At 52.0% G+C, this 22617-nt stretch overlaps 1 protein-coding gene across 1 annotated transcript in view; it reads right to left on the reverse strand.

Moving 5' to 3' along the window:
• Positions 1–22617, reverse strand: part of IQSEC3 (IQ motif and Sec7 domain ArfGEF 3) — a 105235-nt gene that overhangs the window by 13204 nt on the left and 69414 nt on the right. The window contains 3 exon segments of the mRNA XM_047067193.1: positions 4935–5101; positions 5558–5680; positions 21147–21308. Coding sequence (XP_046923149.1) covers positions 4935–5101; positions 5558–5680; positions 21147–21308 — 452 coding nt within the window.

Here is a 22617-nt window from a genome sequence, read left to right on the forward strand (position 1 = left end):
TTTTTTTAAGTTTTTTTAAAAAATCTATTTTGAGAAAGAGAGAATCTCAAGCAGGCTCTACACTGACAGCGCAGACCCCAACATGGGGCTTGAACTCATGAACGGTGAGACCATGACCTGAGCCAAAACCAAGAGTTGCATGCTTAACTGACTGAACCACCCAGGTGCCCAGCTGATGTTCTGTCTTATTCTCTCTTGGATCTCCTCCCTCTCACACCTAATCCCCACCCCTGATTAGTTGTTAACTAAGAATGTGTGACAAGATTCTTCCCTCACTGGGAGCGTGGGGAGGTGGTGGTGGTTACATGTTAGGTGAAGAGGAGCCGGACAGCCCCCTGTAGCAATGCAGGTAAGGACACTCTACTCCCATCTCTTACTTCATAGTAATAAGACTCCAGGAACAAAAAATACTGACTTGGAAACAAATTCTTTGGGAAGTAGAAAGAGAAGCCATAAAAAATTTCTTCATTCTACCTTTCCTAAATCTTTTTTTAATGACTATATGCTTCTCCTATAAGACAGAAACATTCAAAATAAAGCAACTTTGGCAAGTGTCCTCAAAGGAGATTTCCTACCTAGTGAGAGGACATTATACCTTCTATGAGCAACTCTTTGTATCAATCCCATTTCTTCCACATCTGATCTTGGTTCTTCAAGTCAGGCAAATTAGCCCATGCAGCACCCCTGGGGGCCTAAAAGACATCAGGCTGGGGGCAAGAAAGAGCAGGGACCAGGACTGAACACACAGAGGCTCCCAGCCGAAATGGCAGGTTGCACACCTTTGCTCCTTCTGAATATTCTGGTCAAAGGGAATTTTTTAAAGAGGCATATACACACAAAGAGAAAGAGAATGGGGGAAGAAACAAGGGCACCATATGACCTGGAAAGTGGATGCATGAGCAATCCTGAGAAAGTGGAAATTGAAGCCGGCCGAGAAGTTACAAGCTATTCAGCACACCACAGAACCACCAAAGGGCTCTGGAATGGGTGGCAACAGGAATCCCACTTTTAGTGGAGGTGAGGTCAGGCTGGAAACAGGAAAACAGGTTGATAATCAGTCTAAAAAGGATTTAGATCTCCCTGTCCCTTCCTCTGCTTCAGCAGCAGACTGAAGGTCAGTCCTCTAGAAGAGGTGAACCAGGAACTCTGGGGTGGGGGCACCCAAGCCCAGTCCAAGGTGGGAGTCTGTGCTGAAAACTGGAGCATGGAGTTGATGTCTATGTATTAAGAGACCCTCTCAATCCTTCTTACCCAAAAGATCTTAGAATATTGGCAGCCAGACTCATACCCTCTGGTCAACAGATCGGACATTTCTCTTCTGGGGAATCAACCAGCACAAGAGAAAAATCTGAAGATACTGCAGTAAGGGTGTCCCAATGAAACAGCTCAATTTAATCACCCTATGAAAAAGCCCACCACTCAGAACCCCCCACCCATACTCACAGAGTTTTTAATCAGCCTTTTAGCTCACTCTTAAATATTTGAGAACAATCAAGTTTCATCAAGTATATATGGAAAGTCTATAACACAAGAGAGAAAGAAGTATGGGAAAAACAGAAAAAGGAAGCCAGAAGAAATAGAGGCAAGTAGGGAGTAACCAAAACAAACAGATACCATCAGAGATACATGAGAAGATAGTTGCATCTACAAAACAAGACTAAAATGCTATAAAAGGGGAATATTTACAGAAGAAAAGAGTTATTAAAAATGAAAAATATGACAGCAGAAATGAAAAAATTTGTAGGAAACTTGCAAGATAAAGCCAAGGGACATCTTCAAGAAAGTCCAACCAGAAGACGAATATGGAAAATAGAAAACTGTAAAAATTAGAACATCAAACCAGGAGATCTAACATCTGAATTACATGAGTGCCAGAAAGACAGTACAGAGAAGATGATATCTGCACCCTCATGTTCACTGTAGCATTACTTACAACAGCCAAGAGATGGAAGAAACCTATGTGTGTATTGAGAGATGATGGATAAAGAAGGTGTGTGTGTGTGTGTGTGTGTGTGTGTGTGTGTATAATGGAATATTAGTCATAAAAGAGAATGAAATCTTGCCATTTACAACAACATGGATGGAGCTAGAGGGTACTATGCTAAGTGAAACAACTCAGAAAGAAAAACACAGTATGACTTCACTTATATGTGGAATCTAAATGCAAAACAAATGGACAAAACAAAATAGAAACAGACTCATAAATACAGAGAACAAACTGTTGGTTGCCGGAGGGGAGGCAGGTTGGGGGTGGGCAAAATAAATGAAGGGGATTAAGAGGTACAAGCTTCCAATTATAAAATAAATTGAGTCATGGGGATATAATGTACAGCACAGGAAATACAGTCAATAATACCGTAATAAGTTTGTATGGTGACAGATGGTAACCAGACTTATCATGGGGACCATTTCCCAATGTATAAAAATATCAAATCACTATGACGTACACCTGAAACTAATAGGACATCAATTATACTTCAATTTTAAAAAGAACCATAATGAGGCGAAACATCAGGAAAATTTAGAAGACAAAGGAGAAAGAGAAGAGCCTGTACATTTTCAGAGAGAGAGAGAGAGAGAGAGAGAAATAATATGCAAAAGGTGAGGAATTGGAATGGCAGAGTAGCACTGTCCATTAAAAGACAATGGAGCAATGCCCTCAAAATTTTGAGTTCAGTGTTTCCAATCTGGAATTCTATGCCCAGCCAAACTCCCAATCAAGAGTGAAGGTAGAGGGGCGCCTGGGTGGCGCAGTCGGTTAAGCGTCCGACTTCAACCAGGTCACGATCTCGCAGTCCGTGAGTTCGAGCCCCGCGTCAGGCTCTGGGCTGATGGCTCAGAGCCTGGAGCCTGTTTCCGATTCTGTGTCTCCCTCTCTCTCTGCCCCTCCCCCGTTCATGCTTTGTCTCTCTCTGTCCCAAAAATAAATAAACGTTGAAAAAAAAAATTAAAAAAAAAAAAAGAGTGAAGGTAGAAAACAAATATCCAGACACACAAGTTCTCAAAAATTTGTGGCCAATGTACCTTTCGTATGGAAGAAAACTAAAAATGAGCCAGCTATGAAATCTAGGATACAGGAACCGAACACAGGAACAAGACAAAGGAGGTGCCCGGATGATGGTGGAGGGAATCCTAGGTGACTGCATGCAGCTGGCCCAGCCACCTGTCCAGATAGGAGCAGAGACTAGAGGCTCTTGGGAGAGAGACCCCAAGAAGAATACCTCTTCGTGTTCCACGTGCAGAGAGGAACTTGACACTTAGGTTGGGGAGTTTGGAGATAAATTAGTGGCAGGTATGTAGAGAGTTGAGCAAATGGGAAAAGAACACAATATTCACTCCATGGAAAGGAGAAATAGAAAGGGTTTGTAATCATGCTATACTTCAAGACTCAGCTTTGAACTGTGTTTACCTAGTCTTAATACCATAAACACTGACGTCACAAAAAGAATGCTACAGCTGTAAGAAGATCATGGGGATTCAGGGTAGTTTTAGTGGGGGTGGGTTGGGGAAGGTGGATCAAAGAGGGCTAATGCTCATGTTCTATGAAATTGCTATGGTCTGAATGTCTGTGTTTCCCTTCCCCCTTTCATATGCTGAAATCCTAGCTCCCAAAACTGATAGTATTAGGAGGTGGGGCCTTTAGAAACCAAGTTATAAAGGTGGAGTCCCCGTGAATGGGGTCAGTGCCATGTAAAAAGGACCTCACAGAGCCCACCCCTTCCACCAGGCGAGTGCACTGCGAGAAAGCCCCAGCCGGAACCAGGAAGAGGGCTCTCACCAGACACCAAATCTGCCAGAACCTTCATCTCGGGCTTCCTGGCCTCCAGAACTGTGAGAAACACATGTCTGTTTATAAGCTACCCAGCCAGTAGTATTTTGTTATAGCAACCTGAATGGATTAAGATATAAATTAATAGATAATGCTCAACATTTTTAAAAATGAACAAGTAGCAGGGTATAAAAGAAAGCAAAGTATAGATACTATTTCATCCCATCTATATTAAATTCAAGAGCTACACAGCTAGTCAATGGGGACGGAAGGTCAGGAGCCTTGGCATTCTGACAGGGGCACTGACTGGGCCGGGACATGAAAGGATGTTCTGGGGCCAGGGGAATGATCTGGAACGAGAGCCGGCTGTGATCACACATGCATATGAACATAAACTTCATCATGCTTTCAGATTTGTACACCTTACAGTTTGCTTTCATAGCAATTTAAAAAAAAGAATAAGAACAAAAAAAAAAAAAAAGGAAGAAGAAGCACGTGGTTTCGCGATATAGAAGAAACACGATAAATGGCAAAAAGAACGTTGAGAGTGGCAGAAGAGTGGCGACAGGGGCAGGGACTAATTTTTTTTGTAGCAAGCCGTGTAGAATGATTTGACTTTATTAAATGATGTGCATGTATAGCTTCGATTCCTTAAGTGCTAAAGAAGAAAAAAAGCCAGTGAGTTGAGCACACATCACATCCTGCCAGTTTAGCTCTGATCCCTGCTAGGTGGTGCACTATGTCATTTAGAGAAGGACTTGGCTGCTGGGTGCCATGAAATTATCTGCAAGGCTGATGTCCATGGACCCAAGACCTAAAAGCCTCCGTCTGTCGTGCGGTGGGAAGGGCTGGCACACATAGGCGCCAGCTGTGTGGCCGGGGCCTAGAAGTCAACCAGTGGAGGACGTTCCACGGAGGGCAAGGGGCATTGCCCAGGGGCCCTTGCTGGTTGATGTAGGGCAGTGGCCATGACTCCTGGAAACTCCCCCAATGCCTGGCATGCAAGCAACTTTTCCAGATGGCTGTGTGTGACTGGGACCACAGAGCAGTGTCCAGTGCCCCTGGCTGCTAGGGTGATAATCTACAGTCAGCTCAGACACAGAATTCACACTGAATAGAACGGAGCCTGAGCAGCGGCCTCGGCCCTCCTCCCCGTCCTCCTTACCTCTCAGGTTTCGGATAAAGTCCTCTAGCATCATCTTCCGGTCGGGCTTGATGTTGGGGCTGTACATGTCGGTGTTGAGGAGGATGATGGCAAAGGCGAGGATGAAGATGGTGTCGGGGTTGTGGAACTGCTGCACCACCTCGGGGTTGCACATGCAGTAGCGCTGGCTGCGGTGGGGACACAAGCGGGGTGCTGAGGCCCTTCTCCCCCTTCCCTGGGCTCCAGAAGTGGGGGGCTGTGGGGGGGACAGATGCCACTTCTCTGAGGGCATCGGGTCCCTGTAGCCTGGCCCTCTTCCCCACTGAGGGGACAGGACCCGGTGTCACACAGCCATGGAGCCTGTCACCGCACCCAGATGCTCACCAAAGACTTGCTGGTCCATGGGGATGGGTGGGATGCACCCTGTCTACCTGGAGGGCCCCGGCGCTGCTCTAAGCCTAGAGAGCTCAAGGGCTCCTGTCCCTTTTCTTTCCTTCCCTCCTCTGCAGCCAGCCCCCCACCCTTCCCGCCCCACCAGGAGGGCTTCTCCCAGCCCCAGACGGACCCCCCAGCATCTCTGGTGCCCCACATCCCAGGCGTGTGTTTTGAGGGCTGTGTGAGGGAAGCGGGGATGGGGGTCCTACCTGAAGGCCTCTATGAGTCGCTCTACCTTCTGGGCTTCCCCCTGCACGCGGATGTGGGCCTGGAACTTCCGCAGGGCCTCGTCCAGCTCCATGCTGGAGAAGTCCATCTCGTCCACCACACAGCTGAGGGCAGGTCGGGAGGGGGGGTTCTTGAGAAGAGGTCAGCCCCTAATCCTCTCTCAGCTAGAGGCAGCTGAGGAGTAGAGTGCAAGGTGTAGCCCCCTCTCCCACTGGACCACCCACCCTGGTGGCCAGGATTCTCCCTCTGGTAACCTAAGAGGACCCTCCCTTACACCATCTTTCCTCCAGCACAAGAGCCCTGGGAGGCAGATGGCTGACTGCTGTCTCCATAGCTAAGAGCCTGAGACCCAGAGAGGCCAGGGGGGCTATCCAGAGCCACACAGCCAGAAGGAGGCTGATCTTCCACCTCTAGCTCCCAGCTCGTCTCCTCTCAGCCTCAGAGGGTCTCAGAGTCAGGCAAAGGTTTGAAATAGGAGTAAGTGCAATTTACTTATCTGCTCCTGTCCTGTTAGGAGCCTAGTTTCTCGTGCCCATTTGGGCTTCCAGGTGACGGACCCCTCCTCCCGTACCACCCCTCGGGGTCTGCCTCAGGCCAGATGGGAAAGGAGTGAGCTCATCCTAAGCTCCCTTGCAGCCAAGGAGCCCTGAGCTCTCAGGGAAGCTGTGGCCTCTGAAGAGTAAATGACAAATCAGCCTAATGTGGGAGGGGAACAGTGTGACAAACACGGCCGGGTTCTGAGCCTGGGCTTACCACTGAATTTTTTGTGTCTTTTGGTGAAGACTCATCTTTTAGAGCCTTGGTTTCTTTTTCTGAGGAGGAAAGAGGTCAGAGTCCTGCTCCCCAAGGGCCCTTCTATCTCTGAAATGCCACCTCTATCTAGCCCTGGAGAGTTTGCATCTGAATGTCTCCCTGCAGTGCCTGGGGAAATGGAGGTGGGGACGTGGTTCCAGTCACCCCTACGAGGCAGTGTCATTCCTCCCAGGGCCCCTCCTGTTCTCCTGCTGCCTTGCCCTCCTTTGGGGTGGCCTGTCCCCAGGGCCATGAGCAGCGGGCAGGGATCCAGGTCTGGCCAAGCAGCAGCCCTGATGTGCCTGAGAACTGCAGACGCTCCCATGTGCCACCAGGCTCCCAGAGCCGACTTCCCCCCTTTCTGCACCCGTGCTGTGGTCCAGCCTCCTCTCTCCTGGTCGTTTCATGCCCAGCACCACAATGCCTGCTGGGGTCAGCAGCCCCTCTGCTTCCACAGCCCCGGCCACCACTGCCACAGGGTCACAGCCTGGTCGCTGCCTGCCTTCCTGCCCAAAAAGGCGGGGCAAACTCTGGGCTCGAGCCCAGTGTGTGGCTTGGTGCCCAGCATACTGGGGGACTCAGGGAACATTTGCCCAGTGACCGTGTGAGCAGAGGGACGAGCCCTAAGCAGGACCCACTTCCTCCGTGATGCCAGCGCCTGTGCAAGGCCCACCACCTAGGAGACTCAGAGATCCTGACTCAACCCTGGCTCTGGTGTCAGTTTTTAGAAGGAAGCAATGGGAGACAGCCACACAACAGTGGTCAGGGGCCTGGTGGCCCCTTTCAGGGGGGAACAGAGAGGAGAGAGCATCACTGAGACTTCTAGAAAGGGGAGGCTAGGAGTCCCCTCTTGGCTCCCACAGGGGAGATGGCCATCTTCAGGCTGGGAGCCCATCCTCCTCATAGTCAAGCCCAGCCTTCTCTCAGATTTATCTGCCTGGATAGTGAGAGAGAGGGTGGCACTGGGGAGGCCAAGGCAAGAATGTGGCCCAAGTATGACAAGTGGCAATGTCAGTGTCTGGGTGTTTGAGACGGAAACTGGTGGTAGCAGCCCCCGGGTCCAGCCTGGGGAGAGGCCACTCTGATTTTTCAGCAGTTCTTGTCGTCCTCCCTGAGCATTCCCAGGCTGGCAAGTGAACCTCAGGAGCAGCATCATGGGGCCCACACCCATGTATCCCCTAGCCCAGCACAGCCAGGAGTTATGAATCGTGCATGACGGACCCAGACAGCGAGGCTGTCAGAGGAGGTGAACCAGTGTGGTTCTGCAGCAAGGGGACCAGAGCTAGAGCCGGGGAAGCAAGAATAGGGAGGGAGGAGACAGACGTAGAGGCAGTGAGAGACACAGAGGATACAGAGTCAGGTCAGAAAGACCAAGAGAACAGGGACAGAGAGAGAAGGCAAGAGAGACAGAAAAGGAGAGGCAAGGAGGCAAAGAGGAGAGAGAAAGATCCACAAAATGGGGGAGACGGAGACAGAGAACAAGAGACAAACAGAGATGAGGGGAGAGACAGAGACAGAGAGAGGAGAGAGAGGTGGAAAAGGACAGGAGATGGGTGTGGAGGACAGTACCACAGACTGGACAGGGGTGGGTGTTGCTGGGTATGGAGCAGAGGGGCCCCACCCGCTCATCCTGGCCCCCGCCTAACTCGTCAAGGCCCAGGGGGAGGGCAGTGGGCCCCAGGCTGGCCAAGCCCAGAGGACCCCAGGATGGCCCCCGGCCCCCCAGCCTGGCATCCAGCTGCTGCCCAGGACTCGCCCCATCAGCCTGTCCACCGCACCCCTACCTGGCCTCCATATCCCTCAGAGTCTCTGTCCTGTGCCCCCTGCCCCAGTGCTCCAAGGGTGTGACCGCCTGAAGCCTGGGCACCGCGGTGGGGGCCGCCAAAGGAGGCAGAGGGGTAGCTGGGAGAAAGTAGGATCTGCTCGGCCAAGCACGATGGCCTAGTTTCCAGGCCTTCGCTCAGGTGACACGCAGCCCGCACGCGCGTTCGCTCGCTGGCTTGCTCGGGGCTGCGGCTAAAAGCTCCAGTAATGAGCCCAGAGCCTGAGACTCAGCCAGGTGGAAACGCCAGCGCACAGACTGGGGAGTGCTGAGTGAATCAGTCACCGGCCACGGGGGGCGGGGCGGGAAGGACTTCATGGGAGGATGCCTGGGCCGTGGGGCTGAGAGTCTACACCCCACATCCTCAAAGACCCCCTGTGAGAGTTGCGAAGTGGCTTGTTAAAATGCAGCTCCCTGAGCCCCACCCCAGATCTACCCACTCGAATATGTAGAGGCGGAGCCTGGGAATCCGCATTCTTCACAAGCTCTCCAGGCGATTCTTAAGAACTGAAAGCCAGTAGCTGAGCTGAGTGCAAGGGTAGGAGGTGGGTCCAGCCCAGGTGGAGCCTTTGCAAAGTGAGTCCAGCAACTCACAGGCCACCAGGGCAGCAGCTCAGGGGCACTCGTGTGTCCCTGTCAGGCTCTCAGAGGCTGCTTCTGCAGAGCGGTCAGGGAGGAAAAAGGTGGAGACGGATGCCGCGCCCCCTCCACACACACGTGGACACACACATGTATTCCCGCCTTACTCCCTGCAGTTGCCAGCTTGGGGCATCAGTGTTCAATGCGGGCAGTGTCCTGGGGCTCTCAGATCCTGGGGAACAAATCTGAATGTGTTCTGCAAAACCCGCAGACAGGAGGGAAGGAGCTGTGTTGAGTGACGGCAGGGCACTACTGTCTCCAAGGAAACAAATGCCTTCCTCTCTGTAGAGTTGGGCTTTGGGCCAGGTGACCTCTCAGGACTGCTCCCGCTCTCTGAGAAGGGTCCAGAAGCAGAGCAGAGGGCTCCCAGACAGCAGGTGGCCACAGCGCCATTTCTGGCTGGCTTTGGAATAGAGCTGGCAATGACCGATGACCGACTGCTTCTCTCCCTCCTCCCAGCGAACCACTGTATACCTTCCTGGTGGGGCCTGTGGTCTGGGCTGAGGCTGTGCTCTCTCCTGACAGGCCTGTCCCGGCAGCCCCTCACCTCAGGGGCCTCTGCCATCCTGCCATCATCCACAACTCTTTTGCTCCTCCACTCAGCCTGATTCTCTTTTCTCTCCCGAGGTACAAGCCCAGGCTGCACTGTGACCCACTCCCTGCTCCTCTTCTCTCACTCTTTCCCACGGCTTCTCTTATTATTATTTTTTTAATGTTTATTTTATTTTTGAGACAGAGAGAGACAGAGTGCGAGTGGGGGAGGGGCAGAGAGAGAGGGAGACACAGAATTGGAAGCAGGCTCCAGGCTCTGAGCCATCAGCCCAGAGCCCGACGCGGGGCTCTAACCCACAGACCTTGAGATCATGACCTGAGCCTAAGTCAGGCGCTCAATCGACTGAGCCATCCAGGCTCCACGCCCCCCCCCCCCCGCCCACGGCTTCTCTTATTTTGTTGTGTCTACCAGTACGTAAAATCTCCTCTTCCCCATCCTTCTTTGCCACCCTGGAATTGTGGTGGGGAGCAGATTGTTTGACAGTTTTCCAAATCCACCCTGTGGCCTCCACCCAGGACAGCCAAGGACATTAGTCCCTCTTTGATCATCTTTAAGGTGAAAAACATCACATGTTTCTGGGTGGTCTTTTCTGGTGTATAATCTCCCCATTTTGTAGAAGGTGAAACTGAGACCACAAAGGGGCTTGCGCCAGGCTTCCTGCTCTTGTGAGGCCTCTTCCCCCAGGGGGCCGTCTCCACTTCAACGGGGGTCCAACACTAGCGGGGGGAAGCGCCCTCTGTGCTCATGTTACTGAGAATTGTCACTAAGTGCACCCTGACTTCATCTTCTCTCTCCATCCTGTGCGATATTAACCATTATCCTGTTATTTTGTATTCCATGTGAAGAAACCAGCTCACAAAAGAGCTGCCCCTGCAGGGGGAGCTGCACACATCACATGCCTTGCTGGCATCTCCTGGGCCAGGCAAGCCTGCCTCCTTCCCCATCTAGTGTTAATGCCCTGGGGGCAGCTGTCTTACCCTGATGCCTGGCTGGAGCCAGTGGGGGGCCAAGGGGAGGGACAACTGGGCACCATCATGGTCACAGTCACGTGCTGGGAGTCACTTCACTATTGGCAGTCAGCACAGAAGCTGTGAGGCCATCTCTCAGTTTCAGAGCTGGCCTGGGCACCCAGAAGCCACAGCAGGGAGCAATCCCCAACCCCCTTTCTTCCCCCTTCCCCTCTCTGGTGCTTTCTCTGGCCCCTGGTGGTGACTTTTTTCTTTCTCCCCTCCCTCCCTCCCTCCCTTCTTTCCTTCCTTCCTTCCTTCTTTCCTTCCTTCCTTCCTTCCTTCCTTCCTTCCTTCCTTCCTTCTTTCCAACAAACATGCATTTCCTCCTGTATGCAAGACGCTGTGCTTGGGACCTGGTGTAAGTGGCAAACAACACAAACACAGACCCTATCCTGGTGAGAGAGAAACATTATACACAGAGTCAAAAATAATCATTTCATTGTAATTGTGGCGAATCCTATGTAGGTAAAGGACAGGCTTCCGTGAGAGGACAAAAGATGTATTTCATATTTTGGAAAGGCCCCTTTACGGACATGACATTGAGCTGAGACCTGAATGATGAGGAGCTGACCAAGGGAAAGGGAGGGGTGGGGGAGCTTTCAGGCAGAGGGGGGAAAGCATATGCCAAGGCCCTGTGGTAGGAAAGAACTTCCAAGGACCTAGAAAGGTCAATGAGTCTGCAATGCAGAGAGGAAAGGGGACAATGGAGAGTGGCAGGCTATGGGGCTAGAGAGGCAGGCAGGGGTTTCACCAGACAGAGCTCTGTGAGTCACAAGAGGGTTTCAGAGTTTAGCCTGAATACAACAGGAGACAATAGGATATGATCAGAGGAGTGATACGAGCCAGTTTGTTTTATGAAGATTTCTCTGGCTATCGGGGGAGAATGAGTGGAAAAGGACGGCAGGGAACAAGAATGAAGCAGGGGCCCTGTTAGGATGCTACTGCCAAGGCCCAAGTTAGGGCTGATGGAGCCTAGGCTAAGGTGGAGACCAAGTGGATGGGCGATCTGAGATACATCCTAGAGGAAGAACTGATGGGAGCGGGCAATGGAGGGAAGGTGGGAGGTGAGGAAAAGAGGAGTCAATGGTGAGTCTCCAAGCCCTGGCTTGAGCACCTGAGGGCCTGGTGGTACTATTTTTTATGCTGAGTCCATGATGGGATGGACACCTATGCTGAAGGAGAGACCGAGACTGCAGATTTGGACACGTTATGTCTGAGATGCTCTTTCCTGTAGTACCAATTTAGTATCTACTAAACCATCGTCCTTAGCACCCAAAGTCTTGTCTTTCCTATTTTACAAATTATAACCCTGCCTGGACCCTTCTTTGCCTCGAGTCACTACCCCTTGCCTCTACTCTTCTTTGGAGCCAAACTGCTAGGTGGTCCCTATGCCTGCTGTCTCCACGTCCTCAATCCCATTCACCTTTCAATCCACTCCAGCCAAGCATCTACCTCCAGCATTCCACGGAAACTTTGCTTGTCAAGGCCACGCCGGCCGACATGTTGCAAGTCCAATGGCACCAACTTTTCATCCCAGCAGCCTCTGGGCAGCACCGACATGGCTAATCATTCCCTTCTTGAAACACTCCTCTCTCTTGCTTCCCTCACACCACCCTCCCCTAGGTTGACTCTTTCCTCCCTGAAGGTGCACCTCCTTCACAAAGGGCCTCCTTCTGCTGCACCTCTACCTTAGGACTAGACACCAGGCTCCTTTTCCCTTCTTTTTCTTAAATGACTTTTTAAAAGTTTATTTATTTATTTTGAGAGGGAGAGACACACGGGAGGGGCAGAGAGAGAGAGAGAGAGAGAGAGAGAAGGAGAGGGAGAGAGGTTAGAATCCCAAGCAGACTCCACACAGCAGAGAGCATGATGCAGGGCTCGAACTCACGAACTGTGACATCATGACCTGAGCCAAACTGGTAACCATCTGAGCCACCCAGGCACTCCTCCCTTCCTGCTCTTAACAACCTCTTTCTAGGTGGCCTTATGCAATTCCTGGCTCTGAATGTCCCCTTCAACAGCTCTTAAGTGTTTCTCTCTTGTGATGCATTCACCCTTTTAATTTTATTATTAGTCACCAACCAGTTAATTCTTTTTGGTTGATCTGTATTGTTTATAAAAGACAACGTTGCTGAGTCCAGAGGGCACACGTACACCATAGACTCTGCATTTGGTTGGAAGTCGACCAACACACTTCTGAGTGCCTTGGTTGCTGAATTCCTCTGGGTGCTCTGGTCTGAATGGCAGTCACGGGGGCAACACTCACAAGACCACAGGTTGTGCTGGCATCTCTTGCAGGGAAGTCAGGCTGCCCGTATTTCACCTTTCAGCTGCTATTTAATATTTTAACATGTTCTCAGTAAATACTTGACACTATCTGATTTGAGGAATTCTTCAGATGAAATGTCCCCAAACCCAGCATCTCCCCTCCCAAACTGAATAATACATGCATGTTTATTTGGTATAATTTCACAAATTACCCTAGAGAGCCTGAGAGCACAAATATATTCACATGCAAAGACTGTTCCAAATCCTTAGCAGCTCAGGAGGCTGTTTCCTGCGATCTGGCTGCCTCTGCTCTCCTCCAGCCCGTCACCTGCCTCACCATGTCTCCAGGCTCCGAGGACTCCTCCCTCCTGTGGCCACTGCCCAGGCTAAGGGTCCCTCCTTCCTCGAATTTCTCCCCACGTCTGTGACTGCAGTAGCCTCCCTAACTGGCCTCCCTGCCTCCAAGTCATGTTCCAGAACAATCCTTCCAGGACACCCATTTGGTCCTGCCACTCACTCCTTTGTTTATATTTTTCAAGGGCTTTCCACATCCCTAGCATGAAGCCCAAGTTTCTCAGCCGAGCAAGCAAGGCCCTGTTAGCCACTCAGCTTCTGCCCCTTTCACGTACTGCCTCCCCTCCTGCAGTCTGGCTCTCAAGCCTGCATGCTTTTGCACACAGTGTTCTTTCTTCTTGCCGCCCAATCCCTACCTGGAGGTCCCTGTTGAGCGATCCGTCTCTCTAGGAGTCCCCCTCGACCTCCGTGCTATCCCAGACAGGCATCTGTCCACCAGTGCCGGTGTCTCCTGTGTCATAACATTTACCTGCCTGTCTTCCCACTCGGCTCTGTGCTCTTTCCGGCACAGGCAGTTCTTTTCCCCTCTGCATGCATGTCTGGCGCACATACGAATTCAGTAACTGTTCCCGGGATGAATGAATGCGTGAGTGAGAGACCAGCTGGGTGAATGAATGGGACCTTGAGCATGTGCTCGGCTGGGGAGGGAGCCCAGGGGCCTGAGCTTCTGGGAGCTCTGCCCGGCGGTCCAGGATTGCCAGGCCTGCTTTGCCAAGGTCATCTGGAGCTCACCCCGAGACTGGACGGAGCTGCCCAGGAAATGGCCCTGCAGATTCCAGACCGTGGGCGGTGAAGCAGGGTGGAGTACATGTGCTTCCCACTTCCTTCAGCCTCACGTGCAAGTGAGTGAGTGATGAGAGCCGGGGCTAACTGGTGCCCATTAAACCGCTTCCAACCGAGCACGGCTGCACCTGCCCAGGGAGGTGCCGCTGCGGATCCGCGAATGAGTGAATCAGGGGAGCGAAGCTTCTGTCCAGGCCTCCCTCTCTCTCTCTCTGTCCTGTGGCAAGTACCTCACAGGGGCTGGGCAAGCAGAAGCACAGATGTTCCCTGCGTCTGCATACACAGGTACGATCTGGCATGAAATTGTTTGTTAATACTGATCAATGCGTGGAGTCAGTGTGTTGCAGGGAAATGAAGCGTCATACACGACTGTGATCAAAATGAATTTCGTCATCTCAATTTTTTTAAATGATAGCAAGACAGCGTCTGGCAGACAAAGGAACTGACTGGGAGCTGAAAATAGGTAATGATAGCAGCAGGGATTTTTAATTGGCCAGAAGAGACAGCAAAGATCTGGAAGGTGAGGCGCACGCAGGCTGAGGCTCGGCAGAGGTGCGTGTGCTGCAGACGGCGGTGGGGCGGGAGGGTCCGGGTGGGGGCACTGGCACTCGGGGAGGAGACTAAGCCCGGGTTTCAGGATTAGGATGGAAAATGAAACCGCCTACTGCCATGGGATATAGGAACCTTGGTTTTATTTCTGCAGTTCTTGGCTCATACAATTCAATTAAAAATATCCCCATCCACCAGAGAGTTATTTTTGTTAGGCACAACTCATAACATGCCCAACAAAGGTCAAGGCTTTTTGGAAAAGTGCAACGTGGCTCAGAAAATAGAGCAGAAGGGAGCTGACGCAAGAGGACCTGCCAGCGTCCCTGATGGTGACATGGGAACAAAGAAAAATCTCGTCGGGGAGGGCCCCAGAAGGGATGGCTGCCAGTCGCACCTTGAGGACTCAGGAACCAAAAGAACCAAGTTTAAACTACCCAAGTGAATTAGAAGTCAATGCGGATGTCTGAGGTGATTTTCCCTTTGCTCGGCCTGGGGCAGCATCCCTGTCTGCTGGGGGTTCTCGAACTTGAGTGGGCATCAGAGCCCCCTGGCATGCTTGTTAACCCACAGTTGCTGACTGAGTTCTGCAGAACCCAGAATTCTGACTGAGCGGGTCTGGGCTGGAGTCTGAGAACTGACATTGCTAACAGCTTTTCAGGTGGTGATGCTGCTGCTGCCGTTCCGGGGACCACACTTGGAGAATCACTGCTCTGTGCCATTAACAGTGGGTGGAATGAGAAGTCAGCTGTTGGTGTCAGACACCCTTGGGGTTGATTCTGGCTCCCATCATTTAGCCTTTTTCAGTTCAGGTCCCTTAGCCTCTCCATGCCTCCCTTTTTCCATCTACAGAATGGAGCGGACAACTATAACATCTAGTGGGCAGGTGGTTATGAGTTTTGAAAGAGACATTTTATTATATTAAGTGCCTGGCCTGTAACAGACCTTAGGAAATGACAGTTTTCGTTAGGCACCTAGAGACCAAGTCTGAGTTGACATACCAAGTAAGTGAGGTTGAAGTCCATTCTAGCATAGGTATTAAGACCTTTCCCTCATGAACAGTTCCATCTGCCTGAAATTCCATCTCTAGACATTCATCTGACTCCTTAAAATGTCCATCTATCAGGGAGAGGGGAAACTGGTTCTAGCTCAGACCTCTTGAGATTTTATGAATCAGTTTCTCAGTCCCGCTTTCTTTTCAGATGAGCAGAGCGAGCAAAGGTGAGTCAAGGGACGGGATAGTGCCTGATTTCGTTCAATCTGCCACTGGCCAGGGGATTAGTCATTTCTTCTCTCCCGGCCTCAGTTTCTGCCCGGGTGAGATGAGACGGCTGGACCAGCAGGCCCTGCAAGGGGTCTTCCAGCACTACATTTCACCACTGGGGTCTGACAAAAACTACAAGGCATTTGGACCACACGTCCCTTGAGATAAGGCACAGGGGAGGACGGCTTGGGTTATAGAACCATTGTGCCTGCCATCATTGATCTCAGCCATTGGTTAGCTCTGTGATTATGGGCAAGCTACCTAACATCTCTGTTCCTCTGTTCCCACGTTTGGCACAGATCAACGGCACTCACCTCACAGAGCTGCTGTGAAGACCGAATGAGATTTTGCATGTATGGGTCTTGGCGCAGTGCCTGCTGGCACACAGCGAATGCTTGATAGATGTGAGCTGTCAGTGTTATGTCTCACAGCCTGCTCAGTCGCAGCTGGCCCTCCTAAAAACCCCAGGAGAATGTAATCTCAGGAAGCCCCTTTCCTAGAATCCTGCTCCCAGGAAATCCCACTTCAACGAGTGGTGGGTTGAAGCCACACCTGAGAATCACATAGGGATGTCAAGAGCCCTCCAGAGCTAGGACCCGAGCTATCAGGAAGGGGCTGGGTGGTAGGTCTTTGTATGAAAGCCCAACTTAGATGCTAACGTGACCAAGCCAAAGGGAGTCTCCACTCTGGACTTGTTCACCCCATGCTTGGGGTCCAAAAATCTCCACTATAGGAGTAAGTGGGTCTGAAATGTTCATGACTCTTTATTGTTAAGGAAAGTCTCTCATCTGTCAGTGTGTGTGTGTGTGTGTGTGTGTGATGGGGGCAGTGGGGGCAAGGGGGAAGGGCACTGGAGAGGTGAGGGGTCAAGATCATAAACTTAAAGACTTCACTTTTAGAAGAGACTCCCGCCTTCCATCCCCTGGGCGGCCGCAGTGTCAAACTTTCAAAGCAGTGGAAATAACCCCAAAGTCTATCCCTGCCTACCCGGTGTCTCTTCCACCCTCCTCCAGACCCACAGGGGTCTGCATGGGCCCCAGCCTCCTCTCTCCTTCAGTGGAATTCTTCAGAAATAAAGTAACCATTCTGAGGTTACACGTGACACAATGGGCAGGATATTCTCAAGTAATTTCTTCCTAGCCATGAAAGGCTAGAGCCTTCCAGCCTGTTGAGTTTGACAGACAATCTGTCTTCATTTCTGAATGTCCCCTAAGAAGAACAAATCTGTTACACTCTGGCCAACACATTTCCAAGGAAATGAAATAATGCAATCTGACTAAAATGTCAAACTCTAATATTGAACAAAAGATGGGAGTAGACACAGTGAGAGAAAGAACACCCAGGAAACTCTTCTGGCAACCCAACCCAAGAGCTGCCCTTCGCACACTGCTATGGAAAGGACAGACACTGCTGCCCTTCATGTGTATGTGATTCACATTGGAAAAGATCACCCAGCCCAGAAAAGGGACCACTCACAGCCAGCGTGGAACATTCCCCCATCCACTGGCCTTCAAACCTGCTGAAGCGAACATTTCAGAAGGGAAATAGAGCAGAGTCAAATTTCCCAGCCATGTGAAAACAGAGAGAGAAGCTTCCAGCACCAACGGATCCTAACCCCAGCTGATGTCTGGCTCCCTTTGCTAAGCCAACACTGCCCCTCTCTCCTCGGCACCAGAGGGGGCTTCCCCAGAGTGCAGGACGGTCCCCAAAGGAGCTCTCCCTTCCCCAGCAAGCTTCAGCATGTTCTCGTTGTCCGGGGAACAGACCTGATCCCAAACCAGACATGGGGTGGTCTGAGGTTTCCCTGGCCAGGGTGGGGAGGTGTTCAATGCCTTGTGTTTTCAAGTGGGAGAAATAATAACAGAAATAGCTAATGTTTATAAACAACTTCCTAAGCATCAGTCACTGACTTAAGCACTTTACATGCATTTAAAAATTTTAACTCATATGACATGGGTAATATTTTTCCCATTTGACAAGTGAGGAAACAGGCTGGTTTCTCCTTTAAAAACAAACCAAAGCTGGGGCGCCTGGATGGCTCAGGCGGTTAAGCATCCAACTCTTAATTTCCGCTCAAGTCATGATCTCAACATTCATGAGATCGAGTCCCGCATCTGGCTCTGTGCTGACAGTGCAGAGACTGCTTGGGATTCTCTGTCTCTCCTTTTTTCCCTCTGCCCCTCCCACACTCTCTCTCTCTCTCTCTCTTTCATAATAAATAAATAAACTTAAAAAAATAAGATAAAAAAACCCCAAAACTTTCCTAGGTAACCAGTGGAATGGATGTGGCCCTTTGCACTCAGAATGCCTTCTATTATTATCTGATAAATCCTGGTTAAATACATTCCTTCTTGGAGTGTATCTTCCATGGAAACAGGGTACTAAGCAGTGAAGAGATCAGCTTCCAAGGGCACCAAGGGTCAGATTCTGGAGGCAATGTCACCACATCAGATGTAGGTGCTCAGACATAAGTCAGCACCTGAGGTGGATTCTGCTCAGCCCCTTCTCTCTTCCCTCCCTCCACAGGCCCACAAGCAGTTGGTCGTGGTGGGGGTCCCACCCCATCCCCTCCTAGAAGCCTCTACCCTCTCCTCTTCTTGCCTGGCTGCATCTTGGAGAGTGCTGGGGCTGGGGCTGTCTCAGTCTCCAAGGGGTTGGGTGATTTATGTCCTTTTATTCAGCAAGCAGCTTTGTACAGAACGGACGCGACATGCTGAATGTCACCAGGCGGGGGCAGGGAAGCTGTGTGGAATCCCAATGAAGCCTTTTCAGCCTGAGCGAAATGGCACTGGTGACTTTGTTACTGTGTGTTTTCTCTGGTGGGAGGAAGGAAGAGGTAGCAGACCCTGAGAGGGTGCAGGATAGCTGGCTTGGGTGGCAGGGAAACCCTCCGAACCCCAACGTCTGGCTCCCCGGCGAGTGCCTGCCCCTTCCTGGCTCTCCATCTCCTGTGGGCGCCCCACAGGAGACAAGCCAGCCGGTCAGCAACGCGCACTTGGGTGAAGAGGCTCCTTTCTGTGGAGCTCTTACGTGTAGCGGCTGAGCATGCCAGGGTCTCAGCACCCGGGGCATGCATGGCTGCAGAACAAAACACGAGGGGCTGAGGCACCCACTGGGACAGACTGGGGCTTTGGTCTGCACTCCACTCTCCTGAAACCACAATGCCTGCTGGAGGTTCCTTGGCCCTTTGTCTCCTTTCCATACTCCTCCTCTCCTCTCTCCCCTTGACACCTGGGTCTGTAAGTTCCCCCCAGGCCACAGCCAAGCCTATTCCTCACTGCCCCCATCCCACATTGTCACGGGTGCCCAGCTCAGCCCCATTCCCAACACGGAGTAGGCACTCAACATCTGTGGAACGAATGGAGAACTCTGGTCCCCCAGCACTGCTCTGGAGCCTGCGGGCTGCTCTGGGATGAGCCGGTAGCATGACAAAGCATGACCTGGATGTTTAGGGCAGACAATTCTGCATGATCCCAGTGTGCTACAAAGGCCCTGTGGAGTGGGAAAGACCACAGATTCACAGGAGTCAAAGGGACCTCTGGGAGCACACAGCCCGACCCTCCCACTTTACAGGTGAGGAAACTGAGGCCCAGGGGAGGCCTCCCAGCATGCGAGGATCAGAGCCAGGGTTCAGAGCAAGCCCTCTCAGGCCCGGCTTTCTCCTGCCACCACACACTGCCCTCTCATCCAGAGCCAGATCCCCACCTCAGCTGCTAGCCGGGTCCCCAGCTCGGGCTGCAGTGCTGATCTGTCTCCAGCCCGCACACTCAGTCTCCCGGGGAGGATGGTAATCAGTTTGCACTGTGCTGTGGAGGCACCACCGGGGCTGGAGGAAAAGCATGTGTTCCTAGCACTCCAGGTGACTGTGGGCCTAGCAGGTCAGAATTTCAAGGCCAGACACACAGGGACTGGGGAAGGCAGAAGAAACAGCAGTCAGGGCCTGTGCCCTCAGAGCAGAGAGACAAAGCAGGGTCACCCAGGGGCGGGGGCAGCTGGGAAGAACTAAAGGATGAGGCACAGCCCCCCCCCATGCCCCCTCCAGTAGAACGGGTACAATAGCCAATGAAAAGGCCAGAGAGATGAGCCAGATGGGAGAAAACAAGGTGAGGAAAGAGACAAAGAAAACCTGATCTTTCTCCTCTTTCTATCATTTCCTCAGGGCATCCCCTCAGGGCCCCCTGCATAGCAGAGGTAGTGGTGGGGAGGAAGGGGAGCCCAAGGGAGAGGGAGAGGAAAGGAGGGGGAGAAGGAAACCCTGCACACTTATCAGTTTACTTTTCTTTGCAGGCACTCAGAGCATCTTAAGACCTAATGGAGGGGGGCGGGGTCTGAATGTCCAAAGCTGCCGAGAGTCAGAGGCAGGACATGGGCTTGGTCAACTAAGGGGCATCCGGGGATTTCAAGGTCCCTCAGCTGGGTCCAAGCCCCTGCTCTTTGGACTGTACTCAGCGAAACAACTACCAGTGAATTTAGAAATGTGATAGGGATTCCAGAGGACAACTGGTCTACCCCTCATAATCCAAACCCTCCACTCTACAGGTGTGGAAATGCAGGCCCAGAGAGCAGGGACTTGTAGAAAGACACAGCACCAAAACTCCTTCATAAACAGAAGCCATGTCTCTGAGCTCCCACTCCAGGGACATGGACAACCCTGCCAGTCAGCCCATGCTCCCAAACCCTTGAGCAGGAGCCCCCTGCCCCCATGTAGCAGGCCCTTGCTGTTCTGAGAGCAAGTACAAAGGAAAGAGGTCTCTCAGGAACACTTCTGAGGAAACACTTCTGCTGACTACCCAAGAGAGAGGGGGGAAGTGGGGTGGCGGGGGGGGGGGGCTTCTTACAGCATGGTGACCTTCAAGAAGGAAGTGAGCTTAAGGAGACTGGATCAGGCTTCATGGGGCCTCACCCTCTCTTTGCCAGGGGAGAGGTGGCTCCAAGGCCCCAGGGATGCCACCCCATGCCCTGTGGCTCCCGGGGTGGCGAGTGTGAAGAGACTCTCATGTGCTCAAGCCTCCACATGAACAAAGCTGAACGCGGCGGTCCCCTCATCCTGCCCCCATCTATTGATCTTGGTGGTAAACATATCTTTACAGAATCACTCTATTTCTTGCTCTAAAAACCCTCAGTCTAACTTCTTTTTTCTGCCTCCTGTTTGCCTCCACCAATATGACACTGAGTCCATGTGGGGAGCAGGCTAGCCTCTGGGGGCTTGGAGGCGGGGCAGATGCCCGCTAGAGGGTGGGCTGAGGCCTTTCACCAGGTAGAGATGGCCCCAGTGCAGACATAGTCCCCTTCTTTTCCAGACTCATTCTCTTGCCCCCTGAGGGTAGCAGGGAGGGAGGCCTTTTTGTCTCCTTTGACCATTCCTGTACCCCTGGTTCCTTCAATGGTACCCTGCCAGAGGGCGCTCAGTAAATGTCTGCAGGACTTTGGAGGGGGAAACAGAGGCTGGTCAAGACTGGGCCAAGACTCCAGGGGTCCTGCTCACTCCCCTGCACCCTAGGGGACCCTAGGTGGATGGGCCAGGGAGAGGGGCACTCACTCCAGCACATCGCGGTTGAACTGCTTCTTGCTGTTACCCAGGAACTCCCCGATCATCTGCCGGCTGAGGCCCTTGCGCTGGAGCAGGAAGTGGGCCACTCCAATGGGGGTGTCAGGGATGAAGCCTCGGGAGATCAGGAACTGGATGCCTTTGTCCGGGTTTCTAGGGGTGCGGGTAGAGGTGGGAAGAAGGAGTAGAGAGTGAGCCAAGGCCATCCATGACTACTTTCTTCCAGCCCATGGAGCCCATAAAGGTGCCTGGAGGTTTCTGGGAAGAATTCCTATGAAATGCTAGGATTCCTTCCACTGCAGAGGGGGCTCTGGATCCAAAACACCTCTCTCCACAGCCTCACCTTCCTGCACACCGCCCCCCCACCCACCACACACACACACCAGGAGTGAAGGTAGCATGGGGAGGGAAGGGGTTGGAGGAGGTCTGGCCAAAATGAGTGAATTCCGGAACAGGTGGAGCGGTGTTCTTCTGTGTTCCCTGAGGGCCCTGAGGCCTGCCACCAAAGCCCTTCCTCCCTGTCTGTATTCTGTTGTCTATACTCAGTTCCCAGCCTGGAATCTGGAAGGAGGGTGAGACTGGGGGACTGAGGTGAGCTCTCCTACCACACTGTCCATAGTGTCCATAGACTCCTGCTCTCCACCATTTACTTTCTCAGGCTCCAGTCTCTACACGTGGGTGTGGGTGCCGTGTCTTCAGGCAAATGTACTCACAGTGTGGTCTGCACATCCATGCTGTTCCCTGAACTGTGTCTTATTGGTTCAGGAGAAGACAAGTACGGAGAGAGAGGGTAAGCATTTAGAACCTTTTATAGCACTTTGACATTTTCAGGATAACCAAGCATGTGATTGTTTTTCTAGCAGTTCATTTTTATTGCATTTTACAGAAGTATCAGCCCACAATATGTCAGGTAAAAACCCAAACTGGTCCTTCACCACAGATAGTTTGAGAACCACTATCTTGAGGGATCGCGGTATCTGTGTGCGTGTGAGCGTGCACACAGAAGTTGTGCTGTGGAGGTGTGAGGGTGGGGGCTGGGCTCACCAGGGGGCAGCCTGACTTGGAGGAAAGAACGAGGGACCAGCAGCCAGACCGGCCTGAAGCTCACCGGCTATGTCACCGTCACCGTGTGCAACTCGCCTGACCTGTGTGAGCCTGTTTCTTTTCTATAAGATGGCACAGTAATGCTACCTGTAGATATTGTTCAGAAGTTAGCAAGATGTCTTATGCAAGGTGAGCCATGAACGGGCGCTATTCCCCTCCTCAAGCTTCTTGAGACCGGGGGATGCGTCCTACCCGTCTTTGTGGTCGCCGTGTCATGGCACTCAATAGATAACAGCTGAGTGAATAGATGCACGTCCGTGTGGCTGGAAGGGGTGTTCTATTTCCTGGCTCAGGGCTCTGAAGGAAGGGGTGAATGGAGGGTGGAGATGAGTGAACCTATACTCGAGGCTTCCATGGT

The sequence above is a fragment of the Lynx rufus genome, unplaced genomic scaffold (assembly GCF_022079265.1).
Source record: "Lynx rufus isolate CCGP_SWC_20201006 ecotype Redwood Valley unplaced genomic scaffold, mLynRuf1.p SCAF_7, whole genome shotgun sequence".
NCBI lineage: Eukaryota > Metazoa > Chordata > Mammalia > Carnivora > Felidae > Lynx > Lynx rufus.